Genomic DNA, 12,805 nt, shown 5'->3' with positions numbered 1-12,805 from the left:
GCTACATGGAAGGTAATATCCGAAAAACATAATAGGGGCACTATTAAAGTCCCACTGAAGTTCCTTGGAACGCGCAGCTTTGTTTGAGGCGTTGACGTAATTTCCACTGAAACAGGAAGCTAAGGCGGGACATATTGAATGGCTCCTCCCCCTTTTCAAATAGCCAATACTGTTTAGTTTCCCTCACAGACTGACAGCACATGGAAGTGAATCCGAGCGCTGATGATACGCTGGATTGTGAATAAATTCTAGGCATTTCATTCTTAACCAACGTACAGTTGGAAAACAGATTAAACTTGAGTATTTAAGCAAACAAACACACACTCCAACACATATTGCTCTGTGACGTGTCTGTCAACGCTCGCTTTGGCCAGGTGGTGTTTATAGCAGAGGGGGCGGAGCCTCAGATTCTAGAGAGCATTTGATTGGACAGAAGATGTGATGAGAAGCTGAAGTCCACGATTATGTCGTAAAAATACCTGATCCATTTTAGCGGAAGTGAGAGACTGTACGTTTTAAATGCTTATATTTCCTAAACGCGAATTTTGTCATTGTTTTGGAAGCTTATTCATAACCTTAAGGCTAACATATTCATTCTAAAAGCTAAGAAACGTAAATTTTGATTTCAGGGGGCCTTTAACGAAACTGATTAGAAAATGTGGATCCATTGTCTGAGATCAGTCATCATTTTAGATCATCATGGGATAATTATTAATGTAGCAATTCAGTGCTTTTCAGATACTGATACAGTAAGTGTCCTACAAAAGCAATACAGGGAAGAAAGACGGCACCACTAGAGTGGATAACCGTTAATGAAGACAGTCCATATAAATCAAACCCTGCTGATATCATAAGATAAAAAATAAGTGCATGAAAAACTGGATTGCAGCTGAAAGATGCACAACAGAGGAGAAAAAAAACACTTACTTTCCAATGTTGTCTGGAAGTGCTTGTAAAGAAATGTCATTGATGGAAAGGCATGTTAAATTCTGTAATTCCGAAAAACTTTCTGGCAACCTGAAACAAAAAACAAACAAACATGAAACTCACAGTTCACACCGGGAATGACAGATAGATAAATAACTGATAAAGTGAACCCGCTCTGCTGGACAGACGTGATCACTCACTACAACATATTAATGACAGCTTTAATCATGAACAAAAAAAGCTAACAAGAAAGATCTGCCAGTAAACTAAGCCATATGGTGGTTTGGTAAAACCAGAGAATACAACAGGAGTCAAGTCTTGTATAATCCAGCAAAATTGGGAACAAGTTGTCAAACTGGGCCAAAGTGGATCCAGTGCTAATGCATAACGCATGACCCGTCAAGCACAGCACAGCTATTAGGATATCGTCAATACACCGTATGTGTGTGGTGAATTACACATGCAATTAAGACTTGTTTAAAGAAGCACCCATGCCCATTGCAGTAATAATATATTTTATAATATCTTATGCAATAAAACACCATATATTAGTATACTTTTTAAAAGTATATGTCCGTAGTTATGCAGAATCAGAATACGAAATTACCTTGTCAAAGGATTTCCACTAAAATCTGCTACTTGGAGGGATTTACAAAATATAATTTCTTCAGGGAGTTCCATAATGTCTGTGAGGAAAAAAGAGGAAACAGATTTAATCCACTTGCAACAATAAAAACCTTGCAATATTTAAAACGATAGCTTTGTACCAAAACCTCGCGAGCGGCCCATGTAGGCAGCATTTTAAGGCATCATATTGCTATATTTCATTATGTTTATTGTGATCTATACACACACATATTTAAAGTCCCCCTGTAGTGAATAATTTTATCTTTTAAAACTCACCTTTGATCATTAAAGTGACATATTTAAACGTTTTTAATTTTTCATACCTTAAAATATTTTGAATGTAATTCGACACCCTTGCCTCATTTAGTATGCGCAGTTCTATGAATATGCAAATGAGCCCCTCCTCCACTCACTCACTCACTCAGAGATCCACTCGTTGACGATCACTCGTTGATCTGATTGGTTACAAGGTAGTTTGTGACGTCAGAAACACCAGCGATTTCAAACTGTTTTTAAAACTGTCTTTGGTTCACTGCAGTTTTAAGGAGAAAATATTCAGCGATGCTGTCGACTTGTGATTTTACACATGGTTTGTCTTAAAGCATATTAAAAACACCACATAGACACATAAACAACATTAAAAGCTTGAGTTTCACTACAGGGAGACTCGAAGGAGTTTGAAAGCATTGGGAAACTGACTCTATGTTATCTGCAGTGCTTTATGTAAGTGGTCAGCAGTGTTGGGAGTAACGCGTTACAAAAGTAATGCATTACAGTAACATATTACATTTTGCTGTAACGCAGTAGTGTAAGGCATTACTAATCAATTTTCAATTTTACTCGGTACATGTTCGGTAAGGCTTGCGTTACAACAGACTTTTAGTTTTAATTGTAAAACAAACAAACAAAAAAAAAAACAGCAAGACCGCCAGACATTAACGAATGAAAAATGCAAGTAGGCTAAATTACCTGTTCGTGGTCAGTCAGTAGCCGCGTGTGATGTCCAAGTCTGTAATTAAAGACTAAATGGCAGCGTCTGATATATTTGTATAGCGATTTATTTTTTACAGGAGTGCCGTGAGGTATGATTTCGGCCTCTGTGCTCGCGCAGGCCAGTGGAAAAGCGGCTAATGGTGAAGATGGCATGAAGAAGACTACATTCGCGAGATGGACGTATGCGCATTAGGCTATTCGTTCTGTGTTTTCTTTCTAAACAGTTAGGCTATGTTTATGTGGTATTTTTCATGTTTTCATCACGCAATCATGTTTTTGATGCGGTGCTGACGCGTTCATGTAAGGGCGGCGGCGCTGCCGATGCACCTAAAAGCAGTCACAAAGAACCGGCAAAAGCAATGATTATGCATATGTCAAATATAGCAAGGAGACATTTTAATTGTTTATTAATTAAGTCAAGATGAAGTTGACGATGCTGACTCGCGATCTTCGCAGTAGGCTAGTGAATGCACCAGAGAGAAATGCACATTTCATTTCATAAGCAGAGAGCAGTCTGTTTTCTTTCGTTTTGAATTGTTCTGTTTACAAGTAGACATTTCAATATAGATATATTTTTCAGGTCCGTACAATTAATACAAAACGAAATTCACTTTAAAGAAAGGCTTCGTGTCTTCTGTGTAAGGTGTCTGTGAAAGTTTTAAAGCAGTCTTTTAGTGCCGCTTCAGAGCGGTCGCGTCCGTAACGGAGAACTGTCACGTCTGTAACATTGTTTTTTCCTCATAAATGCGAACACGAAAAATAAAATAAAATGAATATTTTATGTTCTGTGGAGAGCCAACCCTTCTTCATTAGATTTGCGCAGTGTAATTCACAGAATTACAACAAAAAAAATCGTTGCCCTCCTAAAATTTAAAGATTTTTTTTGTCACACATGACTGTCGATTTCCCTAATATTAAATATAAAACGCATGTGTAGACTGATATTTTTCTAATGTCTGGACTCCTTTCTGGGAGGAGCCTATGGGTAAACAGACGTTTCAATATTGTGGTATTAATGCATTTTCTGAGAATTTATATAATTATATAAGTTTTGTCTGCAAATGTCATGTCCATAACGCTGGAATTCCCAAATTTTAAATAATTTATCCTCAACTAGTTTTGTGGTGTAGGTCCACATATTTTATAATGTTAAGTTAACTTCAAATAATACTAATAGTAATTTAAAGATGTGGTAGCATTGGATCTGGACGGTATGGATAACGCTGGGAGTTGGAAGGGGTGTATCGCCATTCTGCAGGTTCGTGGATCTGAGTGTCGCGATTTCGGGCATATCCTTACAGCCTTAGTCATTTTAGAATGTTAAGTTCTACTTCTGTATAGTTATTTTGGTGAAAGTAACTCAAAAGTAATACAGGAGTAATGTAACGCATTACAATTGTGTGACAGTAATATTGTAAGGTAATGAATTACTTTTAAATAACACTGGTTTTCAGCAATGTCCACTAAAAATAATTTTCTGAGGCCAGCGTATTATTTCAATTGTTTTCAATGGGAGCGCCACATATTTAAAATACCAGCAGCATTTCATGCTTATCACCGTCACGTTTTACCCAGCCATCCAATCACAGTGAAGGAGGGGCGGGATCAAAACCAAACCGACCAACCGACACATCCTGATCGTACAACGACAACAATGGAAAAAAACATTTAAAACAAGGCCCAGAGCAAGTACATTACATTGTGTATTGTGTATTTTTCAGCATAACTTTGGTCTTTCTGTAGCTTAAATTAAGTCTATAGGTTTAATATAAAGAGCTTTACTACTATATATCACCATTTCTCTTTCAGTTTGCTCTGTTTTTTCAAAACCCGAACTTCAAAACTCATCAACTTTTTTTGTTCATTCTTGAATTGAACTTTTGCCTGTTTGATGTTTTACATTAACTGTTTTAGACCAGTGTGTGATCACCCATTTCCAAGTATTAATGTTGTTACTGTAAAAGAAAGAGAAACGTGTAAAGATTTAGCGTTAAAGATCAAAGCGCTACCGATCATTGACAAATATCTTTTCTTGTAAAATGTTGTAATCAGAGTTTATCAGAAAATTCAACTGCTGAACAGGATTAAATTAAAAATGAGTTGAACTAATGTGGTCTGACAGCTTCAGCATAATCATATCCCATCGATCGACAGCCTCACCGCTCACAGGACGTCAGTCTGTAAGTGCTTTCAACAGGACGTCGGTCTGTAAGTGCTTTCAACAGGACGTCTGTCTGTAAGTGCTTTCAACAGGACGTCAGTCTGTAAGTGCTTTCAACAGGACGTCATTCTGTAAGTGCTTTCAACAGGACGTCAGTCTGTAAGTGCTTTCAACAGGACGTCAGTCTGTAAGTGCTTTCAACAGGACGTCTGTCTGTAAGTGCTTTCAACAGGACGTCAGTCTGTAAGTGCTTTCAACAGGACGTCGGTCTGTAAGTGCTTTCAACAGGACGTCTGTCTGTAAGTGCTTTCAACAGGACGTCTGTCTGTAAGTGCTTTCAACAGGACGTCTGTCTGTAAGTGCTTTCAACAGGACGTCTGTCTGTAAGTGCTTTCAACAGGACGTCAGTCTGTAAGTGCTTTCAACAGGACGTCATTCTGTAAGTGCTTTCAACAGGACGTCTGTCTGTAAGTGCTTTCAACAGGACGTCTGTCTGTAAGTGCTTTCAACAGGACGTCAGTCTGTAAGTGCTTCCAACAGGACGTCTGTCTGTAAGTGCTTTCAACAGGACGTCGGTCTGTAAGTGCTTTCAACAGGACGTCAGTCTGTAAGTGCTTTCAACAGGACGTCAGTCTGTAAGTGCTTTCAACAGGACGTCGGTCTGTAAGTGCTTTCAACAGGACGTCAGTCTGTAAGTGCTTTCAACAGGACGTCAGTCTGTAAGTACTTTCAACAGGACGTCTGTCTGTAAGTGCTTTCAACAGGACGTCAGTCTGTAAGTGCTTTCAACAGGACGTCAGTCTGTAAGTGCTTTCAACAGGACATCTTTCTGTAAGTGCTTTCAACAGAACGTCAGTCTGTAAGTGCTTTCAACAGGACGTCAGTCTGTAAGTGCTTTCAACAGGACGTCAGTCTGTAAGTGCTTTCAACAGGACATCTGTCTGTAAGTGCTTTCAACAGGACGTCAGTCTGTAAGTGCTTTCAACAGGACGTCGGTCTGTAAGTGCTTTCAACAGGACGTCAGTCTGTAAGTGCTTTCAACAGGACGTCGGTCTGTAAGTGCTTTCAACAGGACGTCAGTCTGTAAGTGCTTTCAACAGGACGTCGGTCTGTAAGTGCTTTCAACAGGACGTCGGTCTGTAAGTGCTTTCAACAGGACGTCAGTCTGTAAGTGCTTTCAACAGGACGTCGGTCTGTAAGTGCTTTCAACAGGACGTCAGTCTGTAAGTGCTTTCAACAGGACGTCGGTCTGTAAGTGCTTTCAACAGGACGTCGGTCTGTAAGTGCTTTCAACAGGACGTCAGTCTGTAAGTGCTTTCAACAGGACGTCAGTCTGTAAGTACTTTCAACAGGACGTCTGTCTGTAAGTGCTTTCAACAGGACGTCTGTCTGTAAGTGCTTTCAACAGGACGTCTGTCTGTAAGTGCTTTCAACAGGACGTCTGTCTGTAAGTGCTTTCAACAGGACGTCTGTCTGTAAGTGCTTTCAACAGGACGTCAGTCTGTAAGTGCTTTCAACAGGACGTCATTCTGTAAGTGCTTTCAACAGGACGTCTGTCTGTAAGTGCTTTCAACAGGACGTCTGTCTGTAAGTGCTTTCAACAGGACGTCAGTCTGTAAGTGCTTCCAACAGGACGTCTGTCTGTAAGTGCTTTCAACAGGACGTCTGTCTGTAAGTGCTTTCAACAGGACGTCAGTCTGTAAGTGCTTTCAACAGGACGTCGGTCTGTAAGTGCTTTCAACAGGACGTCAGTCTGTAAGTGCTTTCAACAGGACGTCGGTCTGTAAGTGCTTTCAACAGGACGTCAGTCTGTAAGTGCTTTCAACAGGACGTCGGTCTGTAAGTGCTTTCAACAGGACGTCAGTCTGTAAGTGCTTTCAACAGGACGTCGGTCTGTAAGTGCTTTCAACAGGACGTCGGTCTGTAAGTGCTTTCAACAGGACGTCAGTCTGTAAGTGCTTTCAACAGGACGTCGGTCTGTAAGTGCTTTCAACAGGACGTCAGTCTGTAAGTGCTTTCAACAGGACGTCGGTCTGTAAGTGCTTTCAACAGGACGTCTGTCTGTAAGTGCTTTCAACAGGACGTCAGTCTGTAAGTGCTTTCAACAGGACGTCGGTCTGTAAGTGCTTTCAACAGGACGTCAGTCTGTAAGTGCTTTCAACAGGACGTCTGTCTGTAAGTGCTTTCAAAGTCAAACGCCTATAGAGAAACTGAAGGGGATTTTTACTTCAGAAGCAACTGTTGCGCTCTGTTTGTTGCCATGTGTGCAGTTGACAGCAAGGTAACTCACAAGGGTTTGGAAAATAGCCAATATTTCAATAATTTATGTGCCAGCCATAAAAAGGTGCTGTAACTAAGAGAGATCAGAGTTCAACTATAATATAATTTATAAGACAGGCACTTCCCAGTTAAGAGCATAAACTGTTCTTAAAGGGACAGTTCACAAAAATTAAAATTCTGTCGTCATTTATTCACGCTCAAGTCATTCCAAATATATATATAATGTATATATATATACACACAAATGCATATATAGATACAGTGGATAGTATAAGTGAACAGACCCATGCTAAAGTTGACTAAAAAGAGGAATAAAAAATCATCTTTTGGAAATTAATCATAATGCTAAATTAATCCATCCTTTAAGGACACCAACTGTCTTTGTGAATGAATAATGTATTGTAAATAAATAAATGTTCTTCCTTAAAATACAGGTTGCATAAATCAGGACACCCCTATGTTAAATTCACATTGAGGCTGGGAGATTAGAGATTGGCATGAGGAACTTTCCATAAAATCATCTCTCAATGCAAATCATGCCAGCTATTAGGCTAACTGAAATAACACCATGACAATCTCTAGATATGGTGAAGGGAATGTGATGATGTGGGATATTTTAATCTCAAAGGCCAAGAGAACTTTATCAGGATGCATATTATCCCGGATCCATGAAATAACTGGCCTTTAAAAATTAAAATCTGCCTGACTCTATGGGAATTTAACATAGGGGTGTCCTGACTTACGCAACCTGTATTTTAATGAAGAACATTTATTTATTTACAATGCATTATTCATTCACAAAGAAAATTGGTGTCCTTAAAGGATGGATTAATTAAGGCATTAAGATCAATTTCCAAAAGATGATTTTTATTCCTCTTTTTAGTCAACTTTAGCATGGGTGTGTTCACTTATACTATCCACTGTATCTATATATATATCTATATATACACACACACACACACACACACACACACACACACACACACATATACATACACACACAGTTAAACCAATATATAATATAATATAATATACCCAGAAAATGATTGGGACACTTTGAGCTGATCATGTTTTGCTGAAGTGTTTTTTCTTTAATAACTAATGCACCTTTTTACACACAGACTGAACAACATGAAGCATTGCTTGGTGATTGGTTGAGCTAAACTGGTATTATCTAATTGTGTAGTTAAATTTAACAGCTGACAGATATTCAACATAATTCATGTGTGAGACAGTCTAACAGAAGGACGGACACAACCAGTGAAATATCAACTGATTCTTGTCATATTTTATTACCATTTTCTAAACTATAGCGAATAAACTGTGATAATGTGAGAAATGTCTGAATAAATGTTGGTTTGACTGTATATTTTAAAGAACATTGGGGCCTAAACAACATTCGACCCTATTGACTTTCATTGTATGAACCATAAAAACAACAATACATTTTTTGAAATATCCTCTTTGGTGTTCATGAAGAAAGTAAGTCATACAGGTTTAGAGACATGAAGGAGAGTAAATGATGGCAGAATGATACGCTTTTTATGAAAAGACACCGTGCATTTAAAGCCACGAAACACCACAAACCATGAAGTCTAGCGCTTGAACAAATACAGTAAAAATAGCCGAAACGAAAACTAAATTCCGGGCTTGGATACGCTGGGAATTACTATGAACGACGCTGAAAAGTTGTGTGTAATTGCTGAGCACAGAAAACCAGCAGCTGAAATATGTTGGGCGTATGCTGGAAGTGTGTGGGAAGAGCAAGACACACACCAGGCCAAAGTTTCTCAGACACGTACAGTAATTAAACAGTGGTCTGATAAACCAGAGAGCCTCTCACCGTTCCTGGAGATGTCGAGCTCGACGAGCAGGCTGAAGTTTGCGATGTCCCCCGGCAGCCGCTGGATCTCATTATCACTCAGGCCGAGTTTCCTCAGCTTTGTCAGGTTGAAGAAAGGCTGGAACAGAGAAAGAAACTACAGTTAATTGCTATTGCAGTTTGGATTAGCGTCGCACAATCATCAATACACGGAGCAAAATAGTTGTCAAGTCAAGTCCCTGTTATTTATACAGCGCTTTTTACAAAACTGATCTTTTCAAAGCAGCTTTACAGAGATAACAGGAAAATAATGCAACAAAGTTTGTTTCTGTTGTACAGCAGATCTAGAAGAAAATAACGTCATAGTCCAGCTTAAGTAAGTTCAGTGATTGTTCATTTCTGTTGTAAAAATGTTATTATTTTAGTTCATTTATATATACACAGCCGCTCTGGAGAAAACCGTGATGTCATCGTCCAGCTCAGTTCAGTTCTCATATAATGGTGTCATTGCAGGAGATCAATAATATTGTTGAATATTAAATGTCCTCAACTAAGCAAGCCAAAAGCGACAAAGATGACAGTGGCAATGAACCAAAACTAACAAGTTGTGTTATATATTGTATGATTGAAGGACTAGTGATGTATTTCCAAACTGGATGACTTTTCAGATTGTTTTTTTTTTCCATACAAAGAAATCAATGGTGACCAAATTGTTTAGTTGCCAACATTGCACTACTACTATGCACTTATGTATAAAAAAGTATTATTGTGTACAGTGCTTAGATTTGAAATACATATTGCAAAACAGTTTTGAGGTGAATACGGGTACGGTTAGGACAGGTTTGCTGGTATGGATATGTTTAAGAGTGGGTTAATGAGTAAAGGAAGGTCAACAGTGTAATTATAGTCAGTGTTACACTTACAGTACAAACAGGTATTTTTTATTTTATTTAAGTACATTGTGAAAACATGTACGACAATAAGTGCATTGTATCAAATTATTCAAATATCTTTAGAGTTTTGCAGATGAAACGCATACAGGTTTGGAATAACGAGGGTGAATAAATGCCATATTTGCCATAATTTATGGCATAACTATCTAAATAACTATACTAAATAACTATCCCCAGCTTATTGAATTAAAGAAGATGATGGAAACGCCAAGATGCGCCCATAAAATATTAAAAACACATAAAAGACCTACGGGATGAAAATATGGGATAGAAATGGTGGAAACATGGGATGGATTTATTTTATTTTATTTAATATTACAATTTTCCACGCAAGTTAAATTGACAACTGTGGATGGAAAAATGGAATACTAGTATTGTTATATTGAATATATGTAATATTCTATTGAATATATGTAATAATATTCATTATTACATAATGAATATTAGGCAGTACACACTGTTTAAAACAGACTTTTTTTTATAAGAAAGGAAACAAGTTGTCATTGTTGTCTCATAACTGTAACACTTAGCATGTAAATGTGCCGCTCATTTATCATCTTAATAAATAATGATTTTACATTCCCTATTCAATATTGTGCAAAAACATTGTAGGTCAAGTCGAGTGCAATGCATTGTGGGGTTCACGCAGTACGCTGCACATGTAGTGGGTTATTCCTCGCATACAGAACATTTCTATACTACATCTGCAAAAATAGTAAATAGCGGTACATGAGAGTATGATATTCATAGCCTATGCAAAGTTTAGAGAGGATTATGGGTCATTCTGATGCTCTACTGACTCATATTTGAGGATTATTGATGTGCTGGTCTGGAAATACAAGTAACGCCCCATGCATAAGGGGTACACACCGAACCGAGTGCCCCACAATCAATTCACACAAAGACACAAAACTAGTCAAAAAGGTTAGCAATTACTAATGTCCAGTGGCCTGGCAAAAGCCGCTCAGTGTGTGGCTCTGTGATGTAATCCGCTATTCATGTCTCTCTGACCTACTTGTTGAGTTCCTCCCACCTCTCGCCGGCACCATGGAGGATGCTGGGAAAACTGCATTTAAGCACCCCATTAAACAGCACAATCAGAAACCAATGGCTTCTCTTCAGCAACTTCCTAAATGTGTTCATCTACAATACACAATCCAGAAATTTAGGAACAAATCAGAGTGTGAAGTGTGTCTGGTTTACGACTTCGGCATAAACTAGGAGAACCGCTGATCCTGTTGTTTTCAAACCTTACAGACAAACTTTTTGAATCCTTAATTATACAGACAAAGGGAATCATTAAGAAATGTAACATTCTGGTTCCGCTTCCAATGATTCTATTCAAGAGGATTTCTAATGCCATTTCATGCATTCTGACTTATTACACAGCTCAGTGGAATACTTGATTCTGATTGGTCAATCACGCCATCCAGCGGTGTGTTATTCCCAAATAACCACCGCTGAACACAGAAACACAGGCTCATTCGGGTCACTGCAGCGCTAGGAACAGTTTTCTCTTCGTAGAAGTTTTGCATTTGGTGAGCTAATAAAATATAAAAACTCGAATAATGCTGTAATGCAGGGTGTCAAATCAATATTTTGTGTACAGTTATTTAGCCTAATTATGCCATCCAGTATCGTGGACTCGATCTCTCGTTTCATACAAACGCTGCTGCCATTTTGTGGCTATTGTTTTGTACACTGTTGGATTATAAAATTAAAACAGGTAGGCTACGATTTTAAAACAGTTTAATCTGAAATTAATATCTCTTATCGCCATAATTATTTATGGGGTGAAATGATGTGTAGTAAGTATTGTGACTGTAACTGAAGTACTGTGACTGAAACTGCTCACTCCGCGGAAGCTTTGCGTTTAAAGACCATATAAAATATTTCAACTCAGATCAATAATTTGTGTCTAATTATTTACTTATGTGGCAAGTATCCGTGTAATAAGCGGGAAAATGTGCATCCAGCCGGTTGTTCTCTCAGAATAAACCCCCTTCAGGCTGAAGACCTGATCCTGATCGCCTGAAGGGGTTTATTCTGATCACATTACTTGTAATGTGTTACCCTAACACTGCTAATAACTATATTAGTAAATGTAACATTTATATTTGACTTGATTTGCTTCATTAATCCCCAGGGGGAAATTTATGTCACAACAGCACAAAAATACAATGAATAAATAAACAACAACAACAACAACAAACAACACACAACAACAACAAGTCTTGTTCTCAAATATCAATGCATCAATCAATGTTATATCATGTATGTAACATTTATAAATGTAACATAGTAGGCCATTTCAAAACATGATGTTTTAGTATTGAGTTTAAATACCTTTAGATTAAAGGTGGATTGCTCCAATATTTCGTTGTCTTATTGTCTGATGAAGAGCTGTGCTGCTCAAAACATCACATTGTAATGTTCTGGTGAGCCCAATCATTTTGTTGTTGTTTTGTATCGTTTTGTCCTGTAGTGTAAAATGTCATGTTTTGCATAACCTTGCTTGTTTGAGTCCATTCTGCTTCACAATAAAAGGACCTGCTTTTTCACAGTCCATATAGAGCGCATTAGTGCCCAACAATACCCATCCACTTTTTCAGCGTTGGTTCCGGAAATGTTTTAGAAGCATAAACCAAAACAAACAGCTTAGAGGTGAATCACAGCACAAAAAAATCAAAGGTGCAAGACTATGCACTTAAAACACTTTAATGAGGGGTAGAACTATAATCCCAAGAAGCATTGCGACTCAAAAATTGTTGAAAACAATGGAAAAATTTAAAACTATTAATTTAAGGTGGTTGATCATATCTATTGAAACGATATATTTTAAGTTTATTGCAAAATATGCACATACAAAAGGTTTGATTATAATTGGGGAAATTTCCTGTAAAGCATTATGGGTTGGGTAATGTAGTTTCTTACCACAAATTAAATGCGATTTTTTTAAAAATAAGTTGCGGGCTGATGGCAAAAACCACCAAATAAACTTGGATTGAGGAGAAAAATATATATATTTTTATTATTCAGGTG

At 38.0% G+C, this 12,805-nt stretch overlaps 1 protein-coding gene across 1 annotated transcript in view; it reads right to left on the bottom strand.

Moving 5' to 3' along the window:
- LOC143745523 (leucine-rich repeat-containing protein 1-like) overlaps positions 1–12,805 on the bottom strand; it is a 62,211-nt gene that overhangs the window by 36,796 nt on the left and 12,610 nt on the right. The window contains exons 2-4 of the mRNA XM_077237650.1: positions 8,832–8,949; positions 1,535–1,613; positions 928–1,017 (exon numbers count right to left, since the gene is read on the bottom strand). Of these exons, the coding sequence (XP_077093765.1) occupies positions 928–1,017; positions 1,535–1,613; positions 8,832–8,949 (287 nt within the window). The remainder of the gene's footprint in view (positions 1–927; positions 1,018–1,534; positions 1,614–8,831; positions 8,950–12,805) is intronic.

This window comes from Siphateles boraxobius, unplaced genomic scaffold, assembly GCF_051911475.1.
Source record: "Siphateles boraxobius isolate OS27281-9 unplaced genomic scaffold, OSU_SipBor_1 204, whole genome shotgun sequence".
Taxonomy (NCBI): Eukaryota; Metazoa; Chordata; class Actinopteri; order Cypriniformes; family Leuciscidae; genus Siphateles; species Siphateles boraxobius.
Note: the sequence above shows the minus strand (reverse complement) of the source record. Positions and strands in the feature narration are given on the sequence as shown.